General features: G+C 43.3%; 1 protein-coding gene across 1 annotated transcript in view; it reads left to right on the plus strand.

The window, feature by feature from the left end:
• grb7 (growth factor receptor bound protein 7) overlaps positions 1-11,961 on the plus strand; it is a 28,031-nt gene extending 16,070 nt beyond the window's left edge. The window contains exons 11-15 of the mRNA XM_063221623.1: positions 2,715-2,837; positions 3,367-3,424; positions 6,634-6,721; positions 9,322-9,415; positions 10,040-11,961. Of these exons, the coding sequence (XP_063077693.1) occupies positions 2,715-2,837; positions 3,367-3,424; positions 6,634-6,721; positions 9,322-9,415; positions 10,040-10,186 (510 nt within the window). The 3' untranslated portion in view covers positions 10,187-11,961. The remainder of the gene's footprint in view (positions 1-2,714; positions 2,838-3,366; positions 3,425-6,633; positions 6,722-9,321; positions 9,416-10,039) is intronic.
• The last annotated feature ends 4,332 nt before the right edge of the window (positions 11,962-16,293 follow it).

A 16,293-nucleotide genomic window follows, 5' to 3' on the forward strand; every position in this document is an offset into this window, starting at 1 on the left:
AATAGGCTTAACTATGGGAACGCAGTGGAAAATAAATCAAGGGGAGTTTCCTATGGGAGGAGAGCACATTGACGAGGTGCCTGTTTTGATGAAGTTAATGGCGAGGTGAGGCAGTTAGAATGTCGCCAAGATGCGCGGGGTATTTTTTTTAATCTATTGAGATCTGTACATGTGTAGGAATCATGCCAACTGTAGCATGGTCTAGTGGACAAGTCAGACGCGCCCATATATCGAATGGGTAGAACATTGAGGCGACCGACTTGACAACCAAATGCGATAGAATTAACGACTGGCTCTTGACTTGACAACCGAATGCGATAGAACTATCAACGGTGTCTTGGCCGTAGCAACCTTCAATTTAGAATTAGCAACGGCAGTTCGCCAGAAAGTTATGAAAAGAAGCTTCTTGTGGCGGAAGGAATTAGTTCTACAGAAAACCTTTGTTTTAGCCATTATAGCATCGAAATAATGCCTCAAATAAATTTCAGACAGTGTGGCAACCGTGGTATAAGCGGGATAATTGCCTTCACGGTGTGCGTATAACAGGAGAAATAATGCACACCGAGGTGTAACGGCCACACCGCTTCACGATAGATGTGCATTATTTTTCCTGTTATACGCATACCGTGTCGTCAATTATCCCTTACATATGGCGCCATTTATGAACCAAAACTGACAACAGGCTCTGATAAGTTGCTACCTAGGTTGGCTCGTGCGCCACTGGGGATTTTGGCCCATTTCCTCACTGCAAAGTGTTCTAGCTGGTCCAAATCGCATGGATGCTGAGCATAGACATTAACCACAGACTCTCAGTGGGATTGAGGACTGGACTATGAGCGGGTGATTCCAATATCATGGTTTTAGTGTCCTTGAAGAACCTCTGAACTAATCTAAATGTATGCTTTGGGTTACAATGTTGTTGGAAGACCAAGCAATCCAGATTCAGACCCAGACTCCCTGTGTCAGAGGCTGAATAACAGACTAAACTTGATGCCCTTCCACTATGTGTAACTGTGGAAACTGCTTAGCCTCATTAGACCAAAGAAGCATTGGACACCTGCCTAGATGATTGTTATTGACCTGGCCTCACCTGGAGGTTTTTCCCCCCCAAGAAAGACAGTTGTTAGGGCTTGTCATCATATTGGGCTTTGGGGCCATCATCACAGAAGAACCCCTTTACTAAAGGCAGTGCATATCAGAGTGTTATTGAGCTTTGCCTGTGAACATTTGAAAGTCAAAAATGAGTTTTGAACGTCTCTGCTTTCATCTGATGATATTCAATTGCACCTGTTTTGATGCATGAATTCTGCTTCTGTCAGGTGAAGAAAGGGATAGGCCTTGAATCGTTATAAGATGGTTTCCACAATTAAACATGGTGGTGGATGCATCATTCTGTGGCAGCCTCAGCCACAGGAAACCTTGTTTGGGTGTACGGCACCATAAAAACTATGAAATATGAAAATTATGATAGAATGTGGAAAGTGACCTTGCAAAAATATGCTCATAGAGGGAGTTAAGATCTTCACTGGATCTTTCAATAAGATAATAACCCAAAACTTGCATCCAAAATAGTTCAAATGTTCTTCAAGGATACTAAAACCATGGTCATGGAGTGGTTCGGACCTCAATCCTTTAGATAGTATTTGAAGAGTGCTGAAAATGAATGTCCATCCTCAACATCCATGCAATTTGGACCAGCTTAACTATTTGCAATGAAAAAAATTGGCCAAAATCCCTGGTAGGACATGTGCCAACATAGTTAACAACTAATCAAAGTGCCTGGTGTCAATTTTTGTTCATAAATGGCACTGTATTGACTATTAATGATAAGGGGGCTAATAATTTTGTCCTTGCCATTTTTACACTTTTTTTTGTTGAAACTCATTGTGAAAATGGAAAAGTCCAAATTTAACTTATTGGATACTATCTCCATGGTGTATTCGTTTCCAGAATAACATTCATTTATTAATAATGATCATTCTCAATGATCAATGAAGAGATATGTCTAATTTCAGAAGGGGGGCTAATAATATCATCCTCAACTGTATATATTATACAAGAACACTTTTATAGCATCACTGTCATAGCAACACCACTGATTAGAGAATTCATGCTCTCATTATCTCCATTTTCTCTGCACCAATGTGACATTTTTGGCCGGTACAGATATCCAATATTATTATTACTGTTATAATCAATATTAACCAATATCGATTTGGGGGAAAAAACAAAATTGAGAACATTTTATACAGACAGAAAACAATGCAAACTTTTTAATCTCTTTTTTTATTCTCAAAACACGTTTTAACTCATGAATAAAACAACAGTAACCAACAGTGTTACTTAAAAGACTTTACAAAAAGTTTTTTTTTCTTTTCAAAAGTTGGTTTGAAGGCACACTAAGCTATATGTGGAAGGGGGTCACGGCCCCAGTTTGGTGACCGCTGTGAACAAATATACCGTGGGCTATTCTGCATAAATGAGGAATGTGAATGTAATATCGGTCGTAATATCCCGCAGAGTTTTTCAAACCAATACCGATAGGCTACGTAAAAAATGGCCAAATATTGGACGATACCGATGTTAATGCAAATATATCGTGCATCCCTATTGGAAGCTTCAAATCACATTTACTGTGTATCATGGCTTTCTTTTCCTCTATTTTTCTATTCGCTCTCGCTCTCGCTCTCTCTCTTCTTCTGCTTCTCTTTCAGGTGCGAGGGGATGATGAGGACTCACTGGTTGCCATGGATTTCACAGGGAAGAGTGGTGGCCGTGTCATTAAAAACCCCAAAGAGGCCGAGAGCGCCGAACAGGAGGAGGGGCAGGCATGGAGGGTGTGTGTGTGTATCTGTGTGTGCACGCGTTTGTGTGTGTGTGTGTGCGTGTGCGCGTGTGTGTGTGTGTGTGTGTGTGTGTGTGTGTGTGTGTGTGTGTGTGTGTGTGTGTGTGTGTGTGTGTGTGTGTTTTACTGTCAGGGTAGGCATTTGTAAAAAATGCGAGTGTATGTGTATCTGTGTGTGCACGCGTTTGTGTGTGTGTGTGTGTGCGTGTGCGTGTGCGCGCGCGCGTGTGTGTGTGTGTGTGTGTGTGTGTGTGTGTTTTACTGTCAGGGTAGGCATTTGTAAAAAATGCGAGTGTATGTGTGATACCTGGGACACTGTCCAACTTCCCCTTAAGGCAGTATAAATCATGGTGTGCGTGTGTGTGTTTTTATATTTGTGTCTGCATTCATAACGTGGTTGTGTGTGGGTGTATGATTGATTTAGGATATTTGTGTCTGCCCGTAACATGTGTATTTGTGTAGGCGTTTTTTGTGTACTATGCTGTGTGACTGATATCGGTTTTCTGCTTTTGTTGGTTCAGAAGAGAGAGGCGCTACGCTACACTCTGCCCAATGTACCGCCATGCCCGAGGTCCTCCCGTGAGTCACACACACACACACACACACACACACACACACACACACACACACACACACACACATACACACACAATTTGAATTCACCCACACATATAGAGTAATAGGCTTCTAATACCACCCCCACTCATGTGTTTCATGGTCTCTACTGTCTGTGTAGGGGTGTGAGTGAGTGAGTGAGTGAGTGAGTGAGTGAGTGAGTGAGTGAGTGAGTGAGTGAGTGAGTGAGTGAGAGAGAGAGAGAGAGAGAGATAGAGAGAGAGAGAGAGAGAGAGAGAGAGAGAGAGAGAGAGAGAGAGAGAGAGAGGAGAGAGAGAGAGAGAGAGAGAGAGAGAGAGAGAGAGAGAGAGAGAGAGAGAGAGAGAGAGAGAGAGAGAGAGAGAGAGAGAGAGAGAGAGGACTCCGGCACTCTCAAATGCCAGTGCAGTAAGAGGGAAATGGGTCCTGAGGCTAAAGGCTGCCTGTGCCGTGTAATAGTGTGTGTGTGCGCGTGTGCGTGCTTGGGTTTGTGTGTGTGTGTATTAGGGAAAAAGAAAGCAAAAAGCAGAATGTTCTTCTATCTATTCATTGAGCCACAATTCAGAATGACGAAAGAGTTCAGATGGCATGGCCCCCCCGTCCTTTTTTTTTGAGAGGCAGTTTTTGGGTTGACATCCAAAACCACTGCAAGATTCAAGATTCAAGATTCAAGATTAGTTTATTACGTCTTATTATAGGTTTGAAGCCTATAAAGAGTAAAAATTGTTGTGTTTTTCTTGTGTCCTCAAAAAGATTTTAAAAATAAAAATAAAAAAGAGGGGGGGGGGGGGTGGAAAAAAGTGCAAAGAAAGTGCCTTGTTGTCTTCAGCATGAATTCAGTAATCTTATTGCTTGGTGGAAGAAACTACTTTGGAGTCTGGTAGTATGAGATTTCAGGCTTCTGTACCGTTTCCCAGATGGTAACATAGTAAACAGTCCATGGTTGGGGTGACTAGGATCAGCCAAGATTTTCTTTGCCTTCCTGATGCTCCTTCCCTCAAATAGCTCCAGTATGGAGGGTAAGTCACAGCCGCATATATTCTGAGCTGTACGCACAACCCTCTGTAGAGCTCTCCTGTTGGCTTGAGAGCAGTTCCCATACCATGCAGTAATGTCCCCGTCAGAATGCTCTCGATGGTGCCTCTGTAAAACGACCTCAGGATCTTGGGTCTCATCCCAAACTTCCTCAATCGTCTGAGGTGGTACAGACGTTGCTGGCTTTTTTTAACAATGCACTGTGTGTGACTGTCCCAGGTGAGGTCTCTGAGATGGTAACGCCAAGGAATTTAAAGTCCTCTCACCCTCTCCACTGTCTCACCGTTGATGTTAATGGTTTCAAAACTGGTGTTCTTTCCTCCTGAAGTCAAACTATTAATTCTTTTGTCTTGGACACATTCAGAGACAAGTTGTTTTCCTCTACACCACTCCATGAGGTTGTTTATTTCTTCCCTGTAGGCTGTTTCATCATTGTTTGTGATTAAACCGATAACAGTGGTATCATCTGCAAACTTGATGATGGTGTTGTTGTTGTTGTGTATAGCCACACAGTCATGCGTATATAGAGAGTAGAGGTGAGGGGCTCAGAACGCAACCTTGCGGAGCTCCCGTGCTGATGGTCAAGGAGGATGATGTGATGGAGCCCATTCTCACCACCTGTATCCGTGCTGAGAGGAAGTCTAGTATCCAGCTGCAAAGGCCACTGTGAATTCCTAGACTCCGGAGTTTGTCGTCGAGTATGCTGGGGACAATGGTGTTAAAGGCTGAACTGTAGTCCACAAACAGCATCCTTACATAGGTGTCTTTTTTCTCCAGGTGTGTTAGGGAGGTGTGCAGTGCGCTGGTGATGGCATCATCAGTTGATCTGTTCTGTCTGTATGGCAAACTGGTGACAGTCAAGCGTAGGTGGAATCATTTCGCCAGATGATGTTCTTCACAAGCCTTTCAAAACATTTACTCACGATGGGGGTGAGGGCTACAGGTCGCCCAATCGTTCAAGCTGGTGATTTGTTTTTTCTTAGGCACTGGAACAATGATAGATGACTTAAAGCTGCTTGGCACCACACACATGGACAGGTAGAAGTTGAAGATGTCTGTAAACACACCAGCCAGTTGCTCTGAACACACTTTGATTACACGGCCTGGAATCCCATCAGGTCCTGCTGCTTTCCGAATGTTGACTTGTTTGAAGGATTTCTGCACATCAGACACTGTGAGCATTAGGCCTGGGTCAGAGAAGTGAGAAAAGGAGGGGGCTCTTACTGGAGGTTTGGTGTTGACCTCAAAACGTGTATAGAACTGGTTCAGCTCGTCTGCAAGTGAGGGATGAGAGACTTGGATGTTGGATTTTTTCCCCTTCAGATCTGAAATCATGTGCAGTCCCTGCCACATATTTCTTGAGTCATTCCCTTCCAGCTGTTCCTCAATCTTATGCCTATATTCTCTATATTCTTAGCCAACGTTCAATCTTTGGACAATAAGATGTGTGAGCTGCATGCAAGAATCTCTTTTCAGAGAGAAATCAGAGACTGTAACATCATCTGTCTCACAGAGACGTGGTTATCTGAAGATGCGCCAGACCATGCCATTTCTCCCTCTGGCTTCTCTGTGTTCCGGACCGACAGGTCCTATATTCTCTTTTTGCTGCTTTGATTGTTTTTCGCAGGTCATATCTGGCTTTTTTCTCCAGCTCTTTGTTTCCAGAGGCAAATGCACTATCCCGGGCTCTTAGAGCAGATTTAACGTCGTTATTTATCCATGGTTTTTGATTTGGATACATTTTGACAGTTTTTGATGGAACAATGTCTTCAACACACTTCTGAATGAATCCAGTGACTGTCTCTGTGTATTCATTTATATCCCCATTAGATGCTTCACGGAACATGTCCCAATCAGTGCATTCAAAGCAGCCTTGCAGTGCACTATCTGATTCATCAGACCAGCAGCTAACTGTTTTGACAGTGGGTGGGCTCTGTTTTAGTTTCTGCTTGTAAGCTGGAAGGAGCAGGATTGAGGAATGATCCGATTTGCCAAACGGTGCGCGGAGGAGGGGCTTGTACCCATCGCGGAAGGGAGTATAGCACTGCACTGTTTCAAATTAAGAGATGGATGGATCCCTTGGTATACTGCGCTTATATCTGAAATCAAGGTTGTGTGGGTGTGCGTGTGCGTGTGCGTGTGTGTCCATCCCTCTCTAGCGGTCCACAAGACCCAGCCCTGGTTCCATGGGGGCATCGGCCGAAGTGAAGCCCACAGGGTGATTGAGGAACAGGGGCAGGTGGACGGGTGAGTGCCTCCCTCACCTTCTCTCTCTCTCCCCTCGTTTTCATTTCCCTTCTCCTCCCTCTTCAATCTGTCCTCATTGCTCTCGCTCTCTCTCTCTCTCCATTCCATCCTCATCATTCCTGTCTTTCATCTTTTTCATTTCATGTTCCCAATTCTATCCTTCCTCCCTTCTTGTCAAACCCGCATTACACATTTTGCATCATTTTTTTGCCTCTCTCTCTCTCTCTCTCTCTCTCTCTCTCTCTCTCTCTCTCTCTCTCTCTCTCTCTCTCTCTCTCTCTCTCTCCTTATTTCTCTGTCTGTTGTGTTCTTGACTTCCTCTTCTTCTTGCCTCCTCATTTCCTCCACACATAACTTCATCCTTAGCTCCTTTCTTTCCCTCTCTCTTTCTATCCCTTACTCCACCTGTTTCTCTAGCCCCTGATCCTTCTCTCATGTGGCAAGCTCCATTTTCTTTCTTTTCCCTCCTTTCTCTCCATCTGCATTTATCTCTCCATTTTCTGTCTCTCAATCATACTTTTACATAATATTTGTACTCTCTACATTCATATTACATCACCCACCCTCCACTTTCTCTCTCATGCTCTCTCGCTCTCTCTGGTCTTTGCTATTCTGCCACCCATCATGAAAAGCATTGTGTCAATTGTGACAAAAAATAAACATCATGGAAATAGTTATGCAGGTCTGACCAAGTCAGGTGAAGTCAAGTCAAAGTTTATTTTTAATGCACTTTTAACACAACAAAAGCAGCTGACCAAAGTGCTAACAGGAAAGCCTAAGTGAAAAAATGTCATTGTCGCACAATGTAGCACATTTGGACCAGTTCACATGATGTTTTTAATTCTGAATTAATAATATATTGAGTTAATTCTATTAAATTAGGCTAAATTGCGTTAAATGTCTCATGTAAGTGTGAAGTGAAAGTGAAAGCCCAACTGGGAAACTCCACAGCACTACACAGCACACAAGTGTTCACTGCACACTGCACCGGCAACCTTTGGGCTACAAGTCTGACATCCTAACCAGTTACCCATGACTGCCACATTGGCAGTTCAGCTTCACCAAAATGAAGTATAAGAACACAGTCGATAACTCTAACTGCACGAACACACAAAAGAGCGACAACGTCACCGGAAGTAATTAACTTTGCACAGAGGAGCTGGCGACAAAAGAGACAGAAGTTATTTGGGCGACAAGAGAAGATTTGACTGCTCATTTTCATAAAATTCGCTTAAATCCAGCTACAAACTATGATCTGGTAGCCTGGGAACTCCCATACTGCCTTTAGTTCTACACAATTGTTTCGATCTGAAAGACAGTATGGCGAGGATGACTCATAACGTACAAGATCATGGGATCTGTGTCATAATGGCCAAGCATTCCGACCTTAACAGTTTCTCTGCCCAATCAGAGAGCAGGGCAGTGTGTCATAATAGCCAAGTATTCCGGCCCCATACGGAATTTACAATAGGCAACTCCCCAGACCTAATCTCACTTTTGATTAGGTCTGGTGTTAACCAGGCAAATGATCTGGTACATCAGACTACAAACCAAGGGCACAAAACATGGTTTGGAAACGCAAATTACAAAGTGAGAGACATTCTTAAGTAGTGTCGGAGGAGCATTAAGGCATTTCAACATTTTAACAGCAGGCAGGCGGGTAAGAGCTTGGAAACAGTCATGAAAATATTACATTACATTTCACTGGCACTCTAATGCAGGTGCACATACAGTGTAAAAAGCGCAGTTTGTGGCACACAGCCAAGAAAAACCTGTTCTCGGGTGCTGGATACAAGTATTAAGATGTGTGAAATGGGGAAGAAGGGCTGTTCACACACTGAAGAGCTCCCTTGCTGAGATTTAATTTGATGAAGTTATCGAGGACGAAGACCTTTTTGTTTGGTCGAAACGTTTTTGAATTTCATAAAATGAATCAAAGTAAGAGAAGTTTTTGGTGTACAGACATTACTTTTTCCTAAAAGTGTACACGCACGCACTCATGCACTCACATCTCTGTGTGTGTGTGTGCATGCGTGTGTGTGTGTGGGCACAGAGGTGTTGCCGAACTGCCACCTCAACAGATGGATGAGATGGATTGCATTCCAAGTGTTGCAAATTGCTGTGAGAATTGGCATGCTAATTGATCAAAAAAGATTAACTGTGCGTGAAAATTTAATTAGGAGGGATCCACCAAGCCACGAAAACCTCCTGCAGAGTGTTAACGACTGGCATGGAAATTGAAGCGTCTTCCTTTCTCTTCCTCTCTTTTTCTTGTCTCCACAGATATTCTTTTTTCCTTCCCTTGGCCTTTAGTTTTGCGATGTTGTCTCAGTGACTTACGCACAATTGCACCAATCTTGATTGTGTTTTGTTCTCTTTCTAGCCGCTGTTCCACTACCTGTTCCATTTCTCATGTGGCTTTCACCATTTCCTCTTTCTCTTTCCCACCTTTCTCTCCTTCTTCTGCCTCTGTTCTGTGTCTTGTTTTCATGTCATCATTCCACATCCATATGATTTCTAACACATTCTCCCTTCTCTCTCTCTCTCTCTCTCTCTCTCTCTCTCTCTCTCTCTCTCTCTCTCTCTCTCTCTCTTTCTAGAATGTTCCTGATCCGTGAGAGCCGCCAGCATGGCCAGTGTTACGTGCTGTCCCTGAGCCACCAGCTGAAGACCAAGCATTACCTCGTCGTCCCTGTTAGTCCCCCCTTCACCACTCAATACACTGAAATACAGTACAATACAATACAACATGAATTCACATAGTAGAGCAGTATCACAACCATGAAGTTGACTCAAAGCACTTTCAAAATACACAGGGTCTTTCTCAAAACCTAGGACGGTGTCCTTCCAAGTGTATCAGCCTAATTAATCACGCCCAGTGATTGGATACTTTTTGGTGAACTCTACAGAATATCCAATCACTGGGTGTGACTAATAAAGGGTATCCAATCACTGGGCGTGACTAATTAGGCCGATACACTTGGGAGGACACTGGCCTAGGTTTTGAGAAAGACCCATAGACATGCTCAAGGACACTTCAGCCACAGACGAGAATGCTCAAAACCGAAATTATACCTACTGCTAAAGGATGCAAACCTCTGATCTCAAGAACAACTTACAACTTCCACCTTCTGTTCTGTTTGTTTTAATGTTGTGTGTGCACGTGTGTGTATGGGTGTGTGCATGTGTGTCTGCGTATGTGTGTGCTTGTGTGTGTATGGGTGCGTGCGTGTGTGTGCGCTTGTGTTTGTGTGTGTGTGTGTGTGTGTGTGTGTGTGTGTCTGTCTGCGTGTTGTGTGTGCATGCATTTCATCCTAGTATGAGGAGTCTGACAAGAAGTACTACACTATGGACGACGGCGAGACCATCTTCATCGACCTCCTGCAGCTTGTGGAGTTCTATCAGATCAACCGCGGCATTCTGCCCGTACGCCTCCAACACCCCTGCGTTCGCGTCGCACTGTAACACACACACATATATACTCACACACACACTGTGGCGTCCTACCTGTACACCTCAAGCACCCATGCCTTCACGTCGCCCTCTGAGGCACGCACGCGCACACACACAAACACAAACACACACACACACACACACACACACACACACACACACACTGTGGCGTCCTGCTTGTCAGTCTGAAACACCCCCTGTGTTTATGTTGCACTCTAAGAGTGCACACACACACACGCACACGCACACACCCTGTCATTGTGTATCACCGTGACACTTTGACATAAAATGCAGTTGGTTCTTGAGTGTCAAACAGACTTTTTTCATACTCTTAACCATCGGCTCACACACACGCACATCCCTCTATTTAACCTCCAAAAGCATCTCTCAAGGCCAATGCCATAGAGTGAGGACCAAACAAATGTTTTAAATGCAAGTCACCTTTGCCTTACATCCTTCTAATGAAAATGCTGATAATGTGTGTGTGCGTGTGCGTGTGCGTGTGCGTGTGCGAGTGAATGAAAGCAAAATGAAGATCAACTAACTGGACTGGTGCTTGCCATGGCTCTTTTATTATGATAGTTTTCTTTCTATTGCAACATCAACTTCAAATGTCATTCCATTACTCAAAGCCGTAACAGTACCTACTTACAGTACAGTATGTAGCCTGCCAAATAGGACCCAAGCCCATGTGTTTTGGTCAGGGGGATGCAATTCCTTAATCACCACCTGGTTTTATCAAGACCACCATCCAATACAATTTCAACTGGACTTAATTCAGCAAACCGTTGATTCCAAAACAAGAACACACTTGCTGTATGTCCCAAAAAGTTCAAACTCTCGAGCACGGCTCAGGTTAAGGTGCTATAGCGACTGCAGGATTAGTTAACACTTTAGGATCGGGCCACTGCACACTGCTTGACTTTACATACTTAATTTTTCTTATGAGCAATTTTCTTGTTAGTGTTATTACTTTCTGTATGTGTTGATCCCAATAAGAGTGCATTATAACTTGAGAGCATTCTATACAGCTCTGATATACAATCGATGATGGTCAAGCCACATTTACTCCCTTTTGTAGTTTACTTTTTCTGCCACCAGAGGGCAGTAGGACACATGGCTTGAACATGGAATAATAATATACAAGTAGTTCAGTGGACACGGAGCACAACAACCCATGGTAGTGGTGGGCAAGAGATGGCTAGATAAACTTGCCTTGTATAAGCTCTTCCGCACAATCTGCTGTATAATATGCACATTTGCACAGCGTTTAAACTACAGAATAGATATACACATGAATGATATCCAAAAATATAATTGCCCATTTATGATTTTTGGGTACGTTGGGTATGTGTGTCTGTCAGAGAAATAAAGCATTCATGATGTGTAATTAAAAAAAAAAACAACTAAGCCGAAATGATCAAATGGAAGACGATTGATTACCTATGCATAATATTATAAAGCTAAACATGGAGCTGTATGTGTGTTAAGCACTTGAAATATTTATTTAAGAGCCTGAACGAATGTGCCGTTTCCAAAAGGGAAAAAGGATGAAGTCACAATATGTTTTCCCTTCCTATTTTTTTCTTTGTTTTTCTTTTTTTTTGTTACTGCATTAGAGTTTTCAATACGAATGGCCAGTATGCATTGATGTAGAATCTTGTGAACGTTAGATCTTAAGCTTGTTAAGGCGATGGGAGGGGTGCTTTCAAAAGATATGCTTCAGAATAACAAATAACTTCCAAAGGCAATGGATGTGAAAAATAAAAGTTTTTTTGTTTCTTGTACTGTGACGTGCTGTGCTTTCTTCTTTTTGTGACAGCGGATTTGGCATCAGGGGGAAGGATTTGTTGACAAAGGTGGACAGCAGTACGATGTGCATGTGTTTGTGTGTGTGCACTTGTGAAAACAAGACTAAGAGCAACTAACTGGGCTGGTGCTTGCTATGACTCATGATTTTGTACAGGTCCTTTGCGATTCTAATTCCAAAAGCCAGAGATGTGTTTATTTATCCAGCATGTTGTCATGAGGTGTGAAAGCCTGTGCCTATTTTTAGCTTTACAGCTTTAATAAGCTCTGCTAGTCGTCATCTGAGGCTTCCTCAGAACAAAGTTCTCATCTAAGGCTGTTCCACAGAGTTCAAAGGTCACTGCCAGAGAAACATTAAAGAACTAAGGGCCCTTGGGCAAGAAATAAACCCGATCACAAATGGGCTGGGTACCAGGTTCGCAACCGTATCTCACTCATTTCGTGAAGTATTCACGAAAAAATAGAGTAATTTTCGTGGTGCATTCACGTTATTGCCCGCCTTTCGTAAAGTCTTCACGAAAATAATAGATTAATTTTCACGCTGCCTATTCACTTGAATTGCCCGACTGTTGCCTAGCGACCCACTAGTTTGATGCCCTTTCGGTAGCCTACCGTCACATGGTAATCAAACATTTCAAACAAGCAATTTAGGGTCAAGGTTAGGGTTAGGTTTAGGATTAAGCAGGGTTAAGGTTAGGGTTAGGTTTAGGTTTAGGTTTAGGGGACATAAGGCGTAAGTACCGAAAGGGCGTCGAATTAGTGAGTCCCGAGTGTATCAGCAGTGTTCTGTCAGCACCCCCTCCCCGCCCCTGCAGACGTTTGGATAACCATAGCAGCAGTGGGGCAATTCAAGTGAAAAGCAGCGTGAAAATTACTCTATTTTTTTCGTGAAGACTTTACGAAAGGCGTGAGATCAGGCTCAGGTTCGAGTCCAGCCTGGGTCATTTTCCAGCAGCCCTCTCTCTACCAGTCTTATCCTGTCATACTTTCTACTGTCCCATCCTCAATAAAAGCCCAAAAGGGCATTTTTTTAAATAAGACCCTTTATTGAGGGTGCATGTAGCGGCACTTCGCCAGCAAGTTAGAAAAGAATCAATTTAGACGCCCGCACGACATCATAGGTGTCCTGCTACCAGGGAATAAAGGACACCTGCTCAGCCAATCAGAAGACGCTCCGTTTAGGCTACTCACCGGGTGATAAGTAACAGTATCCTGTATGCAGGGTCATAGATAGTAGAACACGAGCATGCTGTTTAAGCATACCCTGGAATTTCAGAAAACCTTTTCCCTTCATTTGTGCCTTTCGTTTACACACAAAGGGTGTTTTTCTCCGCTGAAATTGAATATTTCTAAGAATTCAAAAGTGGAGGTTTTTGAAAATACTGATGGTGTGAACAAAGATATTTTGGAAAACGTAAGGAAGGAAAAAAAATGAAGCAAAATATCCAGCTGTGTGAATAGTGCCCAGCTAGATGTTGAGTGCACTGAACTAATGCATGAACGGGCTAAAAAAAAGGGGTTAAGAAATAATGCATTACTGTTCCACTTCTGGAAGCCTAGGCCATTGGTTTTCTAAGTTAGGGGGGTGGAGACCCGTGGGGGTCTACGAGGGGGTGCTATCAGGGTCTCTAGGTTGGCAGGAAAAGTATAGCAAAACAAAATAAATGAGTACATTTAATAACGAAAGTAAACCACATAAAAAAAAAATAGGCTCAATAATATTCCCATTAGTTAAAAACTGCACTTTAATCATAACATTCCAACTATTATTGTTACTACTATTACTATTACTACTATTATTTTTATTTTATGTATCCCAGAAGTGCACTGCCTCACAGACCTAGACTAATGGTGGCCTATATGGTAGCCCCTATGCCCATGTGCTGCCTGCTTTTTCGGCATTATAAAGCGGTAGGCTGATGGTCGATCAACTGTGACTGTTTCAACATGTTCTTCTTTGAATATTTATATGTACGTAATATGTATTTATATGTATGTAACGATGTTACGTGAATGAGTTTAGGGGTGCACCAATTCCATCGATTTGTAAAATGGATTGTAAATCCACAAAAAAAAGGTGCACGGCCCATGTCAGGGCTTGGAATCATTCCTGGAGTCTACCGGTTTATGGGGATCCTTTTAATGGTAAAGTTTGAGAAAAGTTTGCAGGCGGGACTGGCCAGGGGTCCGTTTCTCGATTCTTGTCGTTGCTAGACCGTCTTAGGGCCGTCTTAAAACAGTCTTGCCGTTCCCTTGGATTTAGTGGTGAGCGTCGCTGTCAAGGGAGAGTTGAGTCGCTCTTACGAAGGACTTTGCTAACGACAATAGCAAAGACGCTTTCGAGACAAGGACCCCTGACCCAGACAGCCTTTAGTGCAGCATGCCACCTACACACAGACACACAATGCACATACCCATGGCCTATCTCTATGTAGTGTAGTCCATGCTGCCCCCTCCCCCACCACACACACACACGCACACACACACACACACACACACACACACACACACACACACACACACACACACACACACACACACACACACACACACACACACTATAGGCCCCGGTCCTCTGTAGTCCATGCTGGCTGACCAGACAGCCTTTAGTGCAGCATGCCTCAGTAACTCTGACAGAGCTGGCAGCTCAGTTGTCGGTCTCCATGGAGATGTTGCTATGGCACCCCACAGCAGTGCGTGTGTGTGTGTGTGTGTCCGTGTGTCTGTGTGCGAAGTGAAGAAAGGGTGGAAGGGATTCTACGACATTCAGTCAAATGCAACCAGGTGAAAGAGAGGACAGAGAGAAGGACAAGAAGAGGAGAGTAGGGGTAGACAGGAGAGGAAGAAAGAGGGGTGTATGTGATTCCCGCCTGATAGAGAGAACAGAGAGGGAGGTGAGAAGAAAAAGAAGGGAGAGGAAGAAAGCGAGGTGTACGTGCATCCCACCTGTTGTTTACACACCATCCACATCTGTTGCCAGATGTGCAGCATTCAGCTGCAATCGAGGTGCCATTTCCCATGCTCGTCTGTGAGGTAAACTGTGAGTAAATAATAAATGTCCGCAACACTATTAATGGTCCCAGTTATTTAATGTAATTAAACTGTGTAATTAACTGTGTTGCGGACATTTCTTATTTAGTCTACTTGAAGCTGTTTTGTTTTGTCCAGGACCTGTGCCACTGATGTGCCTGCGTTCTCTGCTTTCTAGGTAAACTGTGAGACCAACCGCTCTGCCTTCCTACACGAATATTCCTGTTCCTATGCAAGACCCATACTACCAAGTTGAGAGGAACTTGGCATAGATTTTAAGCTTTAAGCTTCCACTTTGGAGGCAAATGGTACAATGAAACAGGCAGATTTCACTTTTGAATTCAAATAGCCGATGATATCAGTGGCATGTCAACAACAACTGAAATTCTAAAGGATATAAAAAATAAACTATATAAAACTAAAACTATATATATATAAAAACTATATATTAAACTATAAAGTATTTCCCAATCCCAAGATAACAGAACGTTTCCTTTATTCACGTGTCCATTTAGGCAATAATAATGCATGCTCTTGAATGCATGATAAGATGTAACTAGTCCATTACAATAGAGAACAAATCAATTGATGTTTTGATACACTTCAATTTGGCCCTCTTCATTCCAGGCACTATATGAAAATGGGGACAGGGGACATGTGGAACTTCCAGCTGCCTTACTAGCTATACTAGCTATAGACTCTATTTGTTTCTATAGTACAGAGGCTACATGTGATAATGGAACATTGTCACATGCGTTTGATTGTCAAGCATTTGCACTGCAGATGATCATGTCAACATGGACCACAGTATATTGTGACGAGAAAAAAAAATCCAAACAAGAAATGTGAAAAGACGCATTTTTGTCCAGTAGGGCAAATGGGCAGGTGCTTTAGCACCACCTCATCCCTATCTATGCACGCCTATGGTAATGAATATAATGTAATAATGCTAGTACACAGTGGAACAGGCCCACCCTAGGCCTACTTGGAATTTTGGGAGAACAAAGCACTGATAGGATGATGTATTTTTGTTTTTACGTGTAAACAGGTTGCTGGCCCAAATAGCAGTCTAATAAAGTATGACGGGTGAAAAGGGGCTACATTTAGTAGGACGAATAGAGAGGTAACTTAGAGCAGTGTTTCTCAACAGGGGTGCCGGGGCACCCTGGGGTGCCGGGGCACCCCCCCTCTGGGGTGTTGCTGGCCCCCCTCAGGGGTGCCGGGGAAACGTGGCTGAGAAATAGTTCATGTAATATAATACATATTTGTCTAAATTGATA

This window comes from Engraulis encrasicolus, chromosome 17 (assembly GCF_034702125.1).
Source record: "Engraulis encrasicolus isolate BLACKSEA-1 chromosome 17, IST_EnEncr_1.0, whole genome shotgun sequence".
Taxonomy (NCBI): domain Eukaryota; kingdom Metazoa; phylum Chordata; class Actinopteri; order Clupeiformes; family Engraulidae; genus Engraulis; species Engraulis encrasicolus.